The sequence below is a fragment of the Cibotium barometz genome, chromosome 13 (genome assembly GCF_041138505.1).
Source record: "Cibotium barometz isolate CiBa-2024 chromosome 13, ASM4113850v1, whole genome shotgun sequence".
Lineage (NCBI taxonomy): Eukaryota > Viridiplantae > Streptophyta > Polypodiopsida > Cyatheales > Cibotiaceae > Cibotium > Cibotium barometz.
This window is the reverse complement of record NC_141058.1, coordinates 13,729,669-13,748,375: the sequence shown is the minus strand read 5'-3', so window position 1 is coordinate 13,748,375 and position 18,707 is coordinate 13,729,669. Positions and strand designations below refer to the sequence as shown.

Below are 18,707 nucleotides of genomic sequence, written 5' to 3'. Positions count from 1 at the left end.
AAGGACTCATCCCATTCATCCTCATTGTGGTTTTGCTCAGCTTATCGCTTTTCAACCAAAATTCAAGAATCATCATTTTTCAATCAGAATCCAATAATTCAACTCATCAACCAAAATATCTCCCCTGGCAGGCTGCCTTGCTGGTTGAAGTAGTCGGAGATGGTCTCTTGCATGCTGGGCAGGGCCTCCTTGGAGATGCCCAGCATGCGGGCCAGCTGTGGCAAGCCTTCCTCAGTGAAAGGGAAGAGCTGCACTAGCCCTCGAGCAAGAATGCACGAGGTTGGTCGTATCGGCCATCACCCTTCTCAGGACTGTTGATGTTAGCTCGATTCGAGCACCCTTCGCTAAGGTCTGCATACATATATATATATATATATATAGTAAATAAAAGGAAAAATAAAGGAACTGCATATTAGTACTTACAACAACAAAAGAAATGAAACCAACATTAAACAGCGATGGATCAGTCCTTTTTTATTAGCTTTTCTAATTACTGATGACTTAACTTTGACTCACCTGCTTCTCCCAGAAGAAGCCACCGTGCCCGAGCTCCTCGCTTTTCACGTCAAATTTACCGTAGTTGTGTTGGTAGCTGCACGCAAGAGTCGAAACATAGGCATTGCGGTCACAGACGATGCTGGTACGTTTGCAAAAGGATGGAGCGTTGGAGGGCAAGTAGCTGACCACGGAATCTCTGATCTTGGAGATGAGGAAGTCGGCCTCGTTTGCTTTGAGGGGTGTGACCATGGCACTCAGCATGCGTGGCATGGGCACATCGTGGAGCGTCTCCTTCCAGTACCCCATCACCCCTTCCTGATCATCATCAGAACTCGAAGAAGATGATGAAGATAGTAGCTGCCTTGATGAATATGCAGATACTGTCATCGTGCCATTACTAATCAGAATAACAGCCAAAACCATTAGAACCACCTTCAACAACTGCGCCGTCTTCTCCATCGCTGTACTACTGTCCCACTCGTTCAATGTCTAATGTCGTTCCAGCGACCTACTTATATAGGCGAATAAGGCCTTAGCCCGATTTGCTGATTGCTAATCAATAATACATCTATCTCCAGTGGTAGGCATAGACAGACTAGACCATTCGTCGTTCTCGTCGGTACACTTTATAGATGTGAGCCCTTTGCCCCCGGAGCAATCAATAATACATCTATATCTAGTGGTACGCATAGACAAATTAGACCATTCGTCGTTCTCGTCGGTACACTTTATAGATGTGAGCCCTTTGACCCCGGCTTAACATGGCTTCAATTATTCCTCGCCACCTGTTATAGCAGTACGTTAATGGCCCCTTTCCTTTGCCCTTAAAAGGCTAACCAATAATACATCAATCTCGTCGTTCTAGTGGTACAGATTAGGCCATTCGTCGTTCTCGGTGGTGACGAGATAGATGTATTATTGGCTACAAAGGGGCCATTAACGTACGGCAAAGGGGTCGAATTATTAAGTGTAAAGCTACAGATTCATCATTCGTCGTTCTCAAAGGGGTCATTAACGTACTGCAAAGGGGTCGAATTATAAAGTGTTAAGCTACAGATTCATCATTCGTCGTTCTCAAATGGGTACTGCAAGTCGAATTTTAAAGTGTAAAGCTACAGATTCATCATTCGTCGTTCTCAGGAAGTAAATCCCTGCAAGTATCTCCTCAACTTTTATCCACCTTATCCTCGCCAACTGTTATGATGTATTATTGGTTACAAAGGACGTACTGCAAAGGGGTCGAATTATAAAGTGTAAAACTACAGATTCATCATTCGTCGTTCTCAGGAAGCAAGTCCCCTGCGAGTATCTCCTCAATTTTTTTCCGCCTTATCCTCGCCAACTGTTATAGGGTAGAGGGGCGTGTAGCGTGGCGGGGTCTAAAATAAAGGCATTTATTTGGTGACTGTTAGGCAAAATTTTGAAAGGTGTCTTGGGCTTGTGTACATATGGATGCATGGCATGCAAAAAAAGACTTTGCCCTGAATACCCTGGCAGGTGTACAGAGTAGATGGTTTTGAAGTAGGCTAGTACATGCATGTTTTTTTTGGGAGCAGGTGATTGAGGTTTGAAGCGTTTTTTCATTGCAGCAGTGTGTATGGCTACCAGTGGTGGGAAATGACCTTATGATAGGCGGTGCTCTATGGTGGGAATGAGGTGCTAATGCCATCTGGGCAAAGGATAAATGGCATAAAGGGCATTTATGGCGGTGTGACTTAAGGCAATGTGGCCAGCCTTTAACAAAATTAAGTTTAATGTGAAAATAAAAGTCCTTAAGATTCTAGAAAAAATGAGGGTGGTGGCTGCCAATAATGCCATGACAAGTTGCTCCTCACGGCATGCGCCAAGAGAATGGAAGAGTGCCACACGTCAATAGGAGAAAAACTTGCTGTTTGAGGGTGGCATCAATAGTGAAGAGGCGAGGGACGCAAGGGAAAAAAAGAAGAAAAGGGTTGGTGGCCAGAGCTACAGTAGGGATGATATGATATCAACTACAGCGAAGCTACAAAAGGGAAAACATGGTGTCGAAGAGCAAGGTAGAGGAAAGAGAAGTCATGAAGGGTATGCTGTCGACTCTAGAGAGAAGCGAAGTAGTGGCGGCGACTGTAGCGAAGTGGAGGTGAGAGAGGAAGTCGCCAAGGGAGAGCATCGACAGGACGCCAATTGCAGCTGAAGAGAGAAGCGTGGTGGTGGCGGTTGGTAGCACATTGAGAGAAGGAGAGAGAAGTGGAGGCGGCGACTATGCAGGGAAAAAGAGGTGAACGAGTAGTGGAAGAAGGTCTACTGGTGTCGGGCGCAGCTAAGTTGAGGAGTCGGTGGCGCCAACTGCATCATAGCAGAGAGAAGAGTCATCGTAAAGAAGTGGCGGTGATTGTATATAACCAAGAAAAAAGCAAGGTGCCAAAATAAAAAGAAAGTGAGCGTGAACAGCAAAAACGAGGGTGGTGGCAGTCACTGCAAAAAGGCGAGGGTGGTGCTGGTGTTGAGGGCAGCAAAGCGGAAAGAGGAGTGCCGACTGCAGTTAAGTGTGGAAGGTGGCGGCGATTGAAGCTGTATGGAAGTGTTGACTGGGAATTCAAGGATGAATGATACTGGTGATGTATCTCGCTATGGTTGTGTGTTGGTATCCTGTGTGTGTTGATTTGCAACAAAAGATGTGATTGACATGTTTGGTGGTGTAGTCCACGGGTTTACACTCTCACAACGCACTTTGTGCCAGCCTTTGATTACCTCGTCATGCACACAGTGGATGTGTATGTGTTTGCTGGGTGTTTACTTTGACTATGGTGCCCCTGTTTTGTGCTAGTGATTTCAAGGTTGGGGGAGTGGGAAGCTATAGAGACCTGTTCCCGTGTTCTTTTTTCCACTCCATAGTGACCACTGCCTCAAAAAAAAAAGCAACACTGCCTTCAAAAAAACGTGAGCCACCAACCTTAGAAAAAGCGAGCTCATGCCCAAGAAATAGGAAAGAAGAGGATCAGTTCGCTCAAAAGCTGGCCAGCTTATTAAACGTGCAGAAGGTGTTGCGCCAATCACATTATTCTAGCCTCCTTACTCATGCAAACCCCCTTCAGCAAATAATCCCGCATGCCCTCCTACCCGATACCTCCCCCCCCCTCTCTCTCTCTCTCTCTCTCTCTCTCTCTTTGCAGTGTGACCCTGAGTTCTCAGTAAACCAATATTCCAGAGACCAAAATTCTTTTTACAAATCAATATTCTACAGACTAATATTCTTTTTACAAAGGATGTTTTCAAAAACTTTCTCCAACGGAGGATGTCACTTACAACAACAGAGGATGTTTTCAAAAACTCCCTCTAAGCTCCATTGTTGATCCTAGCTTTACCTCAAACAACCAATCAAATCCAAGCTCCATTGTTGATCCAAGCTTTGTCTAAAACAACCAATCAAAACAAAGCAATACCAAGCCTTGCAACCTATAAATCTAGTCCAAAACATCAATCCATTGTACACACTAGCCCTTCTTCACCACCATGCCATACATTGAACGTGCAAATCATGCCTATCCTCTAGACACTCGTTCCTATCCCATGTTCTTTGCCCTTTTCTATTGCTTGATAAGCGAGGACGACGCGTTTGCCAATGTGGTGGTGTCCATGTGGCTCCATCCTTTTGCTGCACTAAACCTTCTCTTAAGCGTTCTCCTAAGCCTTCTCTTAAGCCTACTATAAACCCTTGCACTATCACCTCACTTGCCATATCACCTCCATGCCCAACACAAAATCTTGATCATCATGAAGACACAACACCACCATTGCAGAAGCCTTCATCATCGAAAATCGTAGAGCAAAGAGAAGCTAATGAGGAGCAGCCCAAGAAGAAATTCAAGTGTAGCGATTATGCACATTTGATCATTGAGTAAGGTGAGACCTTAGATTTGCATGCTATGTACGTTTGCTTTATGCTTGCACATTTATATTCAATTCACTGTGGATTATGGACACTTAGTTGCTTTTTGTATTATGGTTATTTTATGCCTACAAGTAATCCAAAAGAGAGCTCTCCTTGTAGTAAAGGACAAGTGTGTTTTTCAACACAAAGCTCATTGTGTTTATAAAACACAAGGCGAGATGCCTACCACCCGCACTCAACTAAAAAGAAAGCGGTCAGCAAAGAAGTGGGGGCACCTTCGCTCCCGCTTCAAGATGCTCCCTTCCAAGACCAGATGTTGTGCAGCAAGCTCCTACAACAACACCACAACCCACTAAGAAGCGGAGACAGCTCACTTGGTCAGAAGTTGACATGGCCAAAGCCATAGCTGCTCATGAAGCAGGCATGTCCATGGGAGAGTGCACAAGACAATATGGCATGAGTTGGACAGCTTTCTTGGCATGGATAGAGGGTAGAACAAAGAAGAAATGCAAGGGGCTAGCTCTCGTCATTCCACTTGAAGAAGAACGAGCATTGGTAGAATGGGCGTTCCGCTTGAAGAAGAAACGCAAGGGGCCATCTCCCGTCATTCCACTTGAAGAAGAACAAGCATTGGTAGAATGGGCATTCCACATGCAGGATGCTGGTCATGGTGTGACCCTTAGCGCCATGAAGCTTGAAGTGGCAGAGCTTTGCCAAACTTGATCCACACCCTTCACAAATAGAATTCCAGGAAAGAGTTGGTGGGACAGTTTTCGCACAAGGCATCCAGACTTAACCTAAAACAGAGGGTTTGGATAGATCAAGGGCAATCAACCTCCCCCGGAAGTGGTCAAAACCTTCCATGATAACCTGGAACTCATGTATAATGAACACAAGTATCCCCCAAGCAACATATGGAATGAAGATGAAACTGGGGTGCAAGGTAGCAAAGACAAAGGCATGAGAGTGCTAGCAAGGAAGGGATCAAAGGTGGTTTACGGTGTCACACCGGATAGCCATGAATGGCTAATAATATTATGTTGTATGAATGCTGCAGGATCATTTCTCCCAGGTTATTATATCTTCAAGGGAAAGAAAGCTATGCAGAACTACCTTCTCGAATGTGAGGACGACGCAATCATGTTGATGCAATCGAAAGCATGGATGGCTGGCCAGCATTTTGAGGCATGGCTAGACCATTTCAAGGCGTCTCTACCAACCCCACCCTCTCCAAAAAATCGGCATCTCCTAAGGGTGGATGGGCATGGCAGCCACACTCGCTTGGATGTGGTTCGAAAGGCACGAGATTGGGGAATCGACAAAGTCCCCTTCCGGTGCACACTTCGAAAGGCACGAGATTGGGGAATCAACACCGGTGCACACTTCGCACAAACTATAGCCCCTTGATGTCTTAGTTTTCAAGCCCTTCAAAACAAATTTTGTGAAGGAAAGGAACCTTTGGCAAGTGCGTAGCTTCTCGAGCCAAGTGACAAAGAGTGAGCTTGCTGGTGTGGCAAGTAGGGCTTTGGCCACATCGTTCACCGAAAGCAACATCAAAGCGGGATTTCGAGTAACTGGTATTTGGCCCTTAAATCATAATGTTTTTTATTACAATGCCATGCTCAAATATTGATGTGCATTGCATTGCTAATGAGAGGAGCATCTAGAAGTTGGTGAATGTAGCCAAGTACCTTGCACCCCTATGGATGAGCAAATAAAAGAAGCGGCTACTATGCTCTCTAGCTTGGGAAGGGGAGCAAATAATATGGGAGAAGTAAGCTTGAAAAATGTGGTAGAGATTTTGTGGGTGCCAAGGAAGAATGTGTCGATCAGACGTGTGACCGGTGAAGCTTTTGTTGACTACTCTAACTCCTTGATCCTAACCTCTCAACAATACATAGAGACGATGCTTGCAAAGAATGCAAAGAAGATGGAGGTCGAGCGGTCGAAGGAAGAAAAGCGTCGGATGAAGGAATTGAAGAAGAGGGAAGCAGAAGCTGCAAGTGCTGCTGTAAGGTTCTCCCCTTCCAAAAATAAGGGAAATACTTAGGATAGTCTACTAAGTCTTAGCTTGGAAAAAATTTCCTACTCGTCGACACCTTGACCATGTAAAGATTCAAGGATACGATTTGTCGGTAAGACCTAGTCCTATCTAACAGGGGGAGTGTGGTCTTCTAAAAGTCAAATTACCCATAGGGTAATTGATCATAATTTGGGCAACTACTAATCTTGATTTCTAGAGACAACAATTTTTTTCGCATCCATGCAAGGCATAGCTTTTGGCCTAGTCTCCTAGAAGAATCTATTTATCTAGCGTAGGGCTTTCACTTAATATGTTGGAAAGTTACCCGACTAATCAGGTCCACTCGTCCGTAGGATGGTGCCGTCGGGGCATTCCATCCTCCCACTTTCCACCCTACTCACGTGTCAATTTGTTTTCTAATTAATCCTACCACACTGTTTGACATAAATAAACATCTAAAGACAAGATTTATAAAAAAGGTCTATACATGAATCAATTCCATACAAGTCAAACCGGCTCTCTTATTCTTTTTCTTTATACTACCGATGATCTAGAATTTGGCCTTCTAGCCTCTACATGCTGGGCAAAACCCTACAAGACCATACACCTCATCGTTGGCCGTTGGCAAGGACTCAAGCTGGCCTGTCGCCCTCTCAGGCTCCATCACTCGATCCTCCCGCCCCTCAAAGGGATGTCTACGCACTAGGGTGGGCTAATTCACCACACTAGCCTGGGCCCTCATAACTAGGCAACATCACAATCACTCGCCTCAATCGGGGGCAGCCTCAAGGCACGGAGAAGTTGTACCTGTATCTTAATTTAACCAAGATAATAATCCATTTACTCAACTAAACCATAGGACTAGAATCCATGTTACCTTCTTAAGAAAACAATCCTTTTTACAAAGATTTTAGCATTTCAACTTGAGATTGCAATGATAAGACATTCTTTATTAAGGCATATGCTGTTGTTTAAAAGAATACAAACTTTAACTAGTAAATCAATCAAATAGATCACTATTAATAGAGAAGCCGGGGCCATACCTCAACCCCTAAGAATGATATATAATTGAAAAACAAAATATATATATACCTTATAGAAATTTGTCGTTTACTGTTGTCTTTGCTCGTTAATAAGAGTTTCAGAACTTGATATATGAGAATAGAGAGTCTTCTAATACCTTCTCTCACGATTGAAAAAAACCATACTAACCTTCTGCATTTAGGGGGGGGAGAGGCTTCATGCCCACTGAATTGGCTTGCAAGAGTTTCCTTTTTCTGCCTTCCAATTGGGTTTTGCAGGAGTAGAACTTGGCTAGGAAGGGATCTTTTTCTACCCACATGCTTGTCTCACGTGCCTACAATGGAGCGGTCTACCTGCCCATATCAAGCACGGAGTTCTTATCCAAGTTATGAATTGGCGAAGCGAGGAGTTGCATCAGTTGGTAATAGTGGCCTTTTTTAGGTCAGTGATTAGTAAAAGATCATTTACTTGGGATTCATATGAATGTGGATAAATGCCAAAGTCCATTGGCACAGTTGATAGGTTGTGTGAGAGTTGCTTTGAAGTAATAGAGTTATGGCATAGTAGCCGAGTTCACACTATGGATCGATCATTGTATGTTATTGCAGGAGAGTACTTTCCCTTATAGTATGTACTCTTATCTTTTTAGTTACATGATTGTAGAGAAGAGAAAAAGATAGAAGAAAATTCAGCCATCCATGTCTCTCTCATGTGTCTTGCTCTCACCCAGAGTAAGAAAGATAGCACAATGGTCTCAACTCAGAATTTGTTAGACAGGAAAGAGAGTGTGATGTAAGGTAGAGATTTTTTGATGAGAGAAAGAAAACACACTTTTTGTCATAGTATAGTGGTTTGAATTAGACAGAAGGAGAACATGCACAGTGTGAGAACTCCATCCGAGGGAGAATACGTGGGTCACAAAAGAATTAAATGTGGAAGCAATGTTTTTTATGTGGAGTGAGAAGAAAGGCGCCAAATCATGCACTTTAAAAAAGGTAATGTTTTGAGAAATAAAACTGGAAATGAGCTGAGTGCACCCTTTAACTAGCATGTCCATGGACATGCTATTTTGTTACCTTGAACATTCTTTCACCCATAGATCATTATGGATATGATGAATCCAATGTATTATTAGAAGTCACCGTTCTAAGGCCATCACAATAATGGGGGTCCTTGATGGTCATGCAAGAGTCGGTATAATCACCAAAAAATGATGGGAAAAAATGACCAAACCCAAGCTTGAAGTCTCAAACATTGTGGTTAAAATGGCTGATTGTACTGTTAGCAAACCAATGGGAATGTTACCCAACTTCAAGACCAAGGTGTTGAAACATCGGGTGAGGCATACATTCATTGTGATAGACTTTTCCAAGCAACCTGGTTCTTATGAAATGATCTTAGGAAGACATTTATGCATGAAGCAAAAATGGTCCATGATTGGTCCAAAACCATGTCTACCTACAATTTGATGACTCAATCCTTATGGCAGACCTTATGATGTGGTCACGTACGTCCAATAGGTAGTGGTGGACTCTTCGACCAAAGATTTGATACTACCATCCATTCAACCCCTTCGCAATACTACTATACTTGAAGAGACCAATGTAGGGAAGGACCCACCCTACAAGGATGCCAAAAAATATTCTATTGAGCCTGATAAAGATCTAAACTAAATACATATGATGGCTACAATAGATATTTGGGGAGCTAAAGAATCTACATGGGCTCCACCTTATGGTGAGGATCTCCCTAAGGTTGTGCCCTATAATTATTTTGTGCTCTACCTTTTGATACCGAGGGAATTGGTTATAGTGAACTTGAGTCCACATGGGATGACTCAAGCTTGAGCACCAGTAGTGGTGAGCAGTTTGAAATAGAGATTGAAAGCAACACCAACTCCTCAGTCTCACCAGAAGAAAAATAGAGTTGAAAACATTAAAAGAATCTGCAGCAGCAGGAAGTAGCTCCGAATCTAATATAGAGACTCAATATCAAGAAAGGGATGAAGTTCTTCAAAACACCAAGGAGCATCTGCAAAGATGGTAGAGACGCCAACAAACGCTATGTAGGGAATCATCATAGAAGGCTTAAAAAAGAAAGAATAACTATTGTTAACCCGTGTCAACACCATCCATTGGCAATCGTCGCTTCATTTGCTTGCAGTTAACATTAGCAATGCTAACATTGTATATTTTGCGTGTGCAATCACCACTTGTCTATGAAAGCCATGCCACAGGATTAATTATGGAGATTGTATTCTTAGATTAGGTGTTTGCACAAGTCTAGGAGGACCTGGATAGCCATGGACCTAGATTTTAAGTATGGATGCCCAAGGTGTGAAGGCTCGGGGCCAAGATAAGAGTCATTTTATATTCTCACCATTCAATCTCTTATGCAACTAATAGAGTGTTGTTCTTCTATACTCTCTTTCTCTCTTGTCTATTTTGCTTGCTTGCCTACTTCAATTAGAGTAGCTACTATATGCTCATTGTGTATGTGAGAGAGGGAGATTGAGTGAGAGAAGGATTGAGATTCCATTGGAGTGTGGTGTTGGAGTGGATCTTTGAGTGTGGCTACAAGGCAACATCGTCTCCTATGAGAATCCAATCACACAAGCATTCACAAGGTGAGTGACACATCTTATGCAATTTTAAGCTAGGTTATAAAAAATTAGCTTTTCGATTTGAGCGTTTTTATGCTCCCGAGTATAGTTAGGCAAAGCCCCACGGCCTTGCCTAGTTCCTGCACTCTTTTTGTGCACTCTTTCTGTGGTGCAAGTGAAAAGATGCAGGGGAGAAGAGAGCTTGAGCTCTTGCAAGCACACACACACTCAGAAAACCCTAAAAGAGAACACACAAGGTGAGAAGATGAAAATCTTCTTCTTCTTAACACAACACTCAACACACCATATACAAAGATAAGAGTACACAGAATATGAAAAGGTACTCAATCAAATACATACTAGGGTTCTCTATAGTGTGAAACCAACTAAATGAGCTGGCGCTATAACTATGCCAGTCTCTAGAATGGCTATCACACAACCTGTCATCCCACTGGCCGCATATCACCCATGATCTCACCAACCATGCCAGTGGTGTGTGGGGCCTATCCCCTAGGTGGGTCATCAGTGTCCACCACCTCACTAGATGAGCTCGATATCTCAACACTCCCCCTTGAGCTCAACTCCATCTCATGTACACCAAGTGAAGTCCTGAATGTGTGGAGCTTCTCTGTGCCCAATGCTTTGGTGAAGATGTGAGCGGCTTGATCCTGTGTGCTGACATAAACAAGGTCAATGTCTCCTGCCAAAACCTTCTCTCTGACAAAATGGTAGTGGACCTCTATATGCTTCGTGCGAGCATGAAAAACTAGGTTCTTGGCCAACTTTATACTGCTAATGTTGTCACAGAAAATGACAACGTGTCTATCTATTGATAGACCCAAATCTGCAAGTAGCTTTCTCAACTAAGCTACCTCACATGCTGCCATAGCAGCACCTTTGTACTCGGCCTCTGTACTGGATAGAGCAACCGTAGGCTGCTTCTTGCTGCTCCAAGTCACTGCAGCACTCCCCAAATAAAACATGAAGCCACTAGTAGATCTTCTATCTGAGATACTACTAGCCCAATCAGCATCTATGTACCCATGTACACATATCTCTGTCCCAGTTTCAGAAAATAGTCCATAATGCAAAGTAGACCTCACATACCTCAGTATGCATCTCAATGCATCCAAATGCAGCTTTCGAGGAACCTGCATAAACTTACTCACCAACCTAATAGCATAGCTCAAATTTAGCCTGGTGATCATCATGTAGACCAAGCTTTATACTATGCACCTATACATAGTAGGATCCTCCAAAATCTCTCCTGAATCTACACTCAACTTGCCATTCTGATCCAATGGCACTGAGATAGGCTTACAGCTTGTCATACCATACTCGGACAACATGTCCAAGCCATACTGTCTCTGCAGTAATCCAATACCATGTGGTGACCTAATCACCTCAATGCCCAAGAAATATCTGAGCTCCCCCAAATCCTTCATCTCAAACTTCTGTCTAAGCAAGATCTTTACATCAAAGATCTCTGCATCATGGTCCCCTGTAAGGATCAGGTCATCTACATAGATTACAACAAGCACAACCCCTCTATCACTGTGTCTCACATACAGTCAGAAATTTGCATTGGCTACATGAAAGCCAATAGTGACAAGATTTTTAGAAATCTTGTTAGGCCATGCTCTTGGTGCTTGTTTTAAGCCATACAAGGCTTTCTTCAACCTGCAAACATGCTCGGGGTGACTCACATCCTCATAACCAGGTGGCTGCAACATATACACCTCTTCCTACAAATCCCCATGCAAGAATGCATTCTTTACATCCATCTGATGTAAAGACCATTGCTTTGACGTAGCCACTTCTATCATAACTCTCACTCTTGCTATCTTGGCACATGGGTTGAAAGTTTCCTCATAATCAATGCCATATGTCTGCGGATATCCTTTGGCTACCAATCTAGCCTTGTACATACCTTCTTATGTTTCCATCACTGTTATGTTTTACTTTGTACACCCACTTGCATCCAATGGCTTTCTTGCCTTCAAGCAATTGCACTAAATCCCAAGTCTCATTTCCATATAGTGCATCCATCTCTTCATCCATAGCTTTCTCCCAACACACATTTCCAATAGCCTAATCAATGCATGTGGGCTCTACAACCTGTACAACTTTTGTTATGTATGCATAGTGATGTGCCACATAACCATCATAGGTAAATCTCTGCATAGGATTCTTCACTCTCCCAGATCCTCGCAGCTTTGCATTCATGGATTCCATAGCCTTCTTTACACCAGGTGTTCTCATAGCTGGTATCCCAAGATCCTTATCAAGGCTCATCTCTGAGCCACTAGACTCTCCATCAACATGAGAATGCCCGGCAGATATCAGGCATACTAAGGGGCTCAACCACTTTCTCTTTGCCTTTATGTGATGTACTAATCACATTTGTAGGACTCGTATTATGACGCAGCCTGCCACTCCATGGTCTATCAACTGAACCACTAGATGAGGACTCTCCTGGCCCACTCAAAGACTGTGATTGTTGACTTGCATTCTGTGCAACCACATTTCCACTCACATCAGTTCCAACAGCTTCTTTTTCAGCAGCATACCAACTCTTTTTCTCCATAGTATGAAGTTCATTCTTCAACTGTATCTTTCGTGCCTTGGTATTCGTTTCATAGAGTTTTACCAAGGTGTCCCATGCCTCCTTGGGTGACTTGGCATCCTGTATGTGCCCAATCATGGTGTCCTGTATACTGATAGAGAGCCAATACATAACTTTTCTGGCTCCTTGGTTCCAATCCTTGAACTATGGCAACTGTTTGACCTCCTTGCAACACACACAATGTTTGCACAACCAATCTATCTTCCTGCGGTTCTTAAAACAGAGTTTTGCATAGAATCAATGACTTACCCGCAATGCTCGAAATCGCCTGCTTTCCAAAAAACGGAGGTCCTAATGCGCCCGAACCGCATTTTTCAGCTTGAAAAATTCTGCTCGATAAGACTCCGATAGTTTTCCTATAGCTTTACTCCCGCGAAGAAAGCTCCTCAATCAGAGATTGTTTGCTGGTGCCTCTCATAGAGCTCCCGACAAGGGTGTAGTCTCGCCAACACAAATAGGGAAGAGTAGATGAAGCTCTTACCTTTGTACCGCTTCCTGTGCTTCTCTTTCTTGCAGCTTAGCCCTTAGCAAAAAACTAGGCTTTGATACCATGAAAAGATGCAGGGGAGAAGAGAGCTTGAGCTCTTACAAGCACACACACACTCAAAACCCTAAAAGAGAACCACACGGTGACAGGCTGAAAATCTTCTTCTTCTTCACACAACACTCAACACACCATATACAAAGATAAGAGTACACACAATATGAAAAGGTACTCAACCAAATACATACTAGGATTCTCTATAGTGTGAACCCAACTAAATGAGCTGACGCTATAACTATGCCAGTCTCTAGAATGGCTGTCACACAGCTTGTCGTCCCACTGGCCGCATATCACCCATGATCTCACCAACCATGCCAGTGGTGTAAGTGTGGGGCCTATCCCCCAGGCGGGTCATCAGTGTCCATCGCCTCCTCTGATTTTATATTCACGTGATCACAAAATTTTTTTTGTTAATAACATGTGTGAACATGTTATTAACATGTTCACATGTTAACATGTTCACAAAAGAGCCGGTGGCAAGCGACCTGGTAACCGGGAAAAATCCCGCCGGGCTTTTGCTATACCCCGGCGGGCCCGCCGGGTAAAGCAAAAGCCCGGCGGGTCCCGGAGGGGTCGTCACATAGCCCGGCGGGGTACATTTTTCTATATATATGGGCCCGGGGGGCCCTTTGGGATTTCATTGCTGACAGCATACACAGGTAATGAAAACTTGTGTGTGTGTGTGTGTGTATGTGGGTGTGTTCGTGCGGGCAGCCGCCCACTGTCGCAATGCGCGGCAGGATGTGGGTGGTCCGCCACACGAGGGATGTGTGTGTGGGTGAGTTTGTGCGGGCAGCCGCCCATTGTCGCAATGCGCGGCAGGATTTGGGTGGCCCGCCACACGACTGGTGTGTGTGTAAGGCCATTCTTCGGAATGGTGCTTACCCTGGGGCACTTAGTCGGTAACGCGGCTAGTCTGTGTCCTATGGTAAGTATGGCACGCCGTAGCGGTACTAGTCGATAACGCGGCAAGCATAGTATCGTTATGGCGATGTCACCTTCCCTTCCCTTCCCTTTGTCAAATGCGGACATATGGTCGGTAACGCGGCCAGTGTATGTTCGTATCCTATTGGTATTCCCATAGAATCGGGCGGCATTTTGTCGTTAACACGGCAAGTTGGTGTCGTCCGTTAGTGCATAAAATGTTTTTTGCATATTGCGGCATTTGATCGTTAACGCGGTCGAAAAGGTGTCGTAAATTTGCTTGCGTATTTCGGCATATGATCGTTAACGCGGTCGAATAAATGTCGTAAATTTGTTTGATTTGACTTGTATTGTTTTTATTGTGTTTGATCCATGCGATACTTGGTTGCTAACGCGGCATTAGTATTTCATGGATCAAAGTTTACATCATATTGTCTAAACGTTTTATTTTATAATATCGTGATTCGTAACTCGAAAAATATGAATCTCTCTCTTCTTACCCCCCTCTCTCTCTCATGATACACTTCACAACTCTTTCTCTATCTCTCTCATGATTCACTTCACAACACGATAGATGTGTAGATAATGTTTTTTTTTATTTCTCTTAAAATATACATAATTTTTAATAATTTCTTTTTTCTCCCTCTATTTACTTAAAAAATTAAAACAATACATTATTTTTCTCTTTTGAGGAACTCACAAAAACATTAAAAATGTCATTTAATGTTTCTTCTCTCTATCTGTCACAACTCTCTCTTCCTCTCCTCTCTCTCTCTCTCTCTCTCATGATAAACTTCACAATTCTCTCTCTCTCTCTCTCTCGCAATGATACACTTCACAACTCTTTCTCTCTCTCTCTCATGATACACTTCACATCTCTCTCTATCACGATAGGTATGTAGATGAGGAGTGCTTTAGGATTACAAAACATTATTTTTCTCTCTTTAGGAACTCACAAAACTATAAAAAATGTCATTTAATTTTACCTCTCTCTATCTGTCACACCTCTCTCTCTTCCTCCCCCCCTCTCTCTCTCTCTCATTCGATAATGTATACACTTCGTAAGTAATAATGCGCTTGTTGCGGTTGTCTCACGTTCGATAATGTATTGCATGATGTTGAGTTCAGTAATGTTGTTTGATATATTCTGTTTTTGTTTGATCATTGATAAGTAATGATACACTTATTGCTGTTTTCTCACGTTTGATGATGTATTGGATGATGTTGAGTTCATTAAAATTATTTGATATTCCGTTTTTATATGAACATTGACGATATTGATATACTTGTTGCTGTTCTCTCACGTTTGCTTGATGTTTATTTCAGTAATGTTTGATATTCTGTTTTTTTGTGTTTAGTGATATTTGTTAGATTTACGAAGACGATCAACATGCTTTCTCCCGAAGAGCGCAAAATTGTTCTGCGAGCAATTCGCGTTGAAGCGGTCATCACAGTATCACAATGTACTGATGATGTCGTCAAAAAGATCAACGAGTCTGAGATACTCATGCGAGATCTCATAGACCAAATATGGGAAAATGCACAGCGTCGGCTTCGAAGCGGAGGCAACGCTGAGCTGCTAGATAGACAGAAGATAGAAGATTTCAACCATCAGCACATAACACGAACCATTTTGGGAAGCATGCGTGTAGCATGCAGTGATCTTAGAGATGCTGCTCCGCCTGAAGCCAATATGCAATGTCTACAGTTATGGGACGTTGTATGGAGCGAGCAAAGAGCCAAGAGCAAGCGCATGAAGGCATTGGATACAGAGTCCCTCCCCAAGAGAGTGCGAATTGCCCAGGACGTCGCTGCAACGTCCAGTCAGGCAGATGCAAGTGGTACAGGTGTCATTAATCGTACCATCTACAATTCTATGTGCACACATCTTATTGGCATCCCGCACGAAGCTCTTCACGAAGGACGAACAATAGGCTCCGGTGTGTTTGGAACAGTAAAAGAGTATGCAATTAAAGGTATATCATTTTTACCGGAGCACATCACTTTTTGCGGAAAGCACTACAAAGGAGAAGGCAGCGCGAAGTTCGAGAGCTTCCAGGCAGAGCAGGGTATGCAAGTGCTACATCCATCGATTGTCCGATGCATTGCCTTTACAAAAGAGGCTCCTTGGATCACAATTTTCCCGTACTATAATGGCGGCGCTCTTGGTGATACTCTTCTGAAGGTTCCCTTCAGATTCAGTGAGTTCACCAGAGCGATTTTTCGTTTGGATCGAGGATGGAGACAACCCCCGCTTGATAATATCCCTTTGAGTCACCTAGAACTCTCAAAAATAAAAGAGGTAGTAATAAACATGCCACATATTATGCATGCCCTAGTGGAAGGTCTAGCGGCAGCACATATGGCAGGTATTGTACATACCGACCTACATCCTTTTAATGTAGTGTTGGATTATACAAAAGAGCTAAAGCCACGCATAGGTATTATCGATTGGGGGTTGCTGCTGAGAGCGCCCAAAAAACGGGTGTCTCTCAATTTTATTTTTGAAGCAGACAAGAACCCAGAGAAGGTGGCACAGGCAGTCTCCTACGCAGACAGAGAGCGAAATAAACGGCCGTGGATAGCCCCAGAGCTTTATGATCCATTTTTGGCAGATGCATACACTCCTGCATCTGATGTTTTTGCCTTGGGATATTTATTACAAACTTTATATGACTTTTGGAAGAAAGTGCAAGAGTTGTGGATGGATAATAGTTCCCATGACAAAGTTACCATGGATACTATTATTCATAGAGTCAAAACTTGGATGTTTCTGCCTAATCGCGATGAGCGAAAATCAATTTTGCAAGTAGTTGAATTTTTTAGATCACTAAATACTGACCCTACGAGGGCACAACGTCCTCTTGTAGAGCTATCGGTGGCATTCACCCCGACTTTGTAATGATACAGTATCAAGAGATGAAGTTTCAGGAATTTGAAAATTTGATGTGTCCAATGTTTCAAAATTTTGCTTCTCTCTTCAAAATTTGATGTGTCCAATGTTTCAAAATTTTGTTTCTCTCTTCATTGAGTCTTTGCAATATCTCTCTCCTCTTGTGGTGTTTAAGTTTATGTTTTCTCTTCAAAATTTGATGTGCGAGCATTGTTTGAAGTGTTTTTGGAGTCAAGTGGATATTTCTCATCGAGTCTTTGCAATACATATCTCCTCTCGTTGTGTTTGACTTCAAGATTTTGAGAGTAATGGTCAATTTATCTTACGTTGATCTTTACAGTTCATTAAAATCCTAAAGTCGTTTACGTTCATGCAGATATGGAGCAGACGCAAGCGAACGAGCATCAAGAGTTAGCCAAGAAGGCATACGAGCGAATGAAGGCCCTTGCACATGGCCTGACAGCCCACGAAGCAACAAGGACAGCGTGCAGATTATCGAAGTGGACAAATCCAACTTATGCCCAATGGAAAGACATAAACAAACGGGTAACCACAGAGATGATAAAGGAAATATGGCCATGTCCAGATGGCGAGATTAAGAAGGGAAGATGGAAGATTTCTCGCTGCACTCACAACGATATCAAAACTAATGCCGAGCGCATTTTCTTGGAGGTGTACGGCCGTCCTCTCCATAACGCCGACGCTCCACTGTATTTTGCTAAAATGCTATATGCTCACTTTATCCTGGAAACTCCAGTGGAGTTCGCCTCCAGAGAGGCCACTGTCAACACCCACGACATACGTGAAGAGACAGTGACATTCACAAGAGAAGAACTTGCTCTCATGGTGGAGGGCGCCGGACTGGAGTTAAACCAGGTCAAAGAAAGCTTAGGGGAACAGCTAGCAGAGAAGGAGAAAGAAGCTGACCGATTAACTCAAGCGTCAACTCCTCCCCCGGCCAATAGAGGGATTCAAGAGCAGCTAACAAAGATCAGCCAAGACGTGCAGAGCATCTCTTCACGTATTGCTCCTGTGCGCCAAGGAAACCACATCTCTCATTTTTTGATACATCCTGATCTTGTGGGAGTTTCTGCTGAGGCTACAAGTTCCTCCACCCCCCCAATGTCCTGTATGTTACAAAGTATTCGATGGGTGGAGCGGCCAGTATATACTACCATGTGGACACTACTCCCACTTAATATGTTTAGTGAGACAAATGCAAAATACTTCCACATGTGCATTGTGCAATGTCCCAATAAATCAAGGTATTTATACAGTGTTCGGCATGGCTAGCGAATATAAACCACCAGGACCTTTAGATGCAACTCCTAGTGCAATTCGCAATTTATTTCAAGATGAGAGCTAAGAAAAACAAATTCTACTTTTGTATTGATAATTTCTCCAAATATGATCATTTGTACAAGTACTTTTTATTAAATTAATGAAGTGACTTCTTCCTCTATGTTAGTATCTTGCTCCAAAATTCTTTCACTGTTTACTCTCTCGTCTGCTAAATTAAGCTCATCTAAGTCAATGTCTAAATTGTCTTCTATCTCAAGGGTGGTGCACAACGTACGTCCAACATCAAAGTTCTCGTCTACTACATCTTCACAATTGTACATCCATCTGGGCATATCTTCTTCATACTCTTCGCTTTCGATGTCTCGCAAGATCTTTTCATTGCAGTACATGTAAACAAGTTT

General features: G+C 43.1%; 1 protein-coding gene and 1 pseudogene across 1 annotated transcript; one reads left to right on the top strand and one right to left on the bottom strand.

Moving 5' to 3' along the window:
- Positions 1-216: 216 nt before the first annotated feature.
- On the bottom strand, positions 217-1,099 carry LOC147632395 (uncharacterized). Its single transcript, XM_086806855.1, has 2 exons — positions 517-1,099; positions 217-351 (listed from the first exon to the last, which is right to left on the bottom strand). The coding sequence occupies exons 1-2, from the start codon at positions 955-957 to the stop codon at positions 232-234; spliced, it is 561 nt and encodes a 186-aa protein (XP_086662981.1). The 5' UTR covers positions 958-1,099; the 3' UTR covers positions 217-231.
- A 4,165-nt stretch (positions 1,100-5,264) lies between these two features.
- Positions 5,265-6,002, top strand: LOC147632394 (MFS-type transporter clz9-like; annotated as a pseudogene).
- Positions 6,003-18,707: the final 12,705 nt, after the last annotated feature.

What these genes read in the sequence shown, in the direction of transcription:
- LOC147632395 (XM_086806855.1), bottom strand. Translation starts at nt 957, where the DNA reads ATGGAGAAGACGGCGCAGTTGTTGAAGGTGGTTCTAATGGTTTTGGCT. An exon ending in GCTTCTTCTGGGAGAAGCAG is followed by an intron (nt 352 to 516) that starts GTGAGTCAAAGT and finishes ATATGTATGCAG; the next exon opens with ACCTTAGCGAAGGGTGCTCG.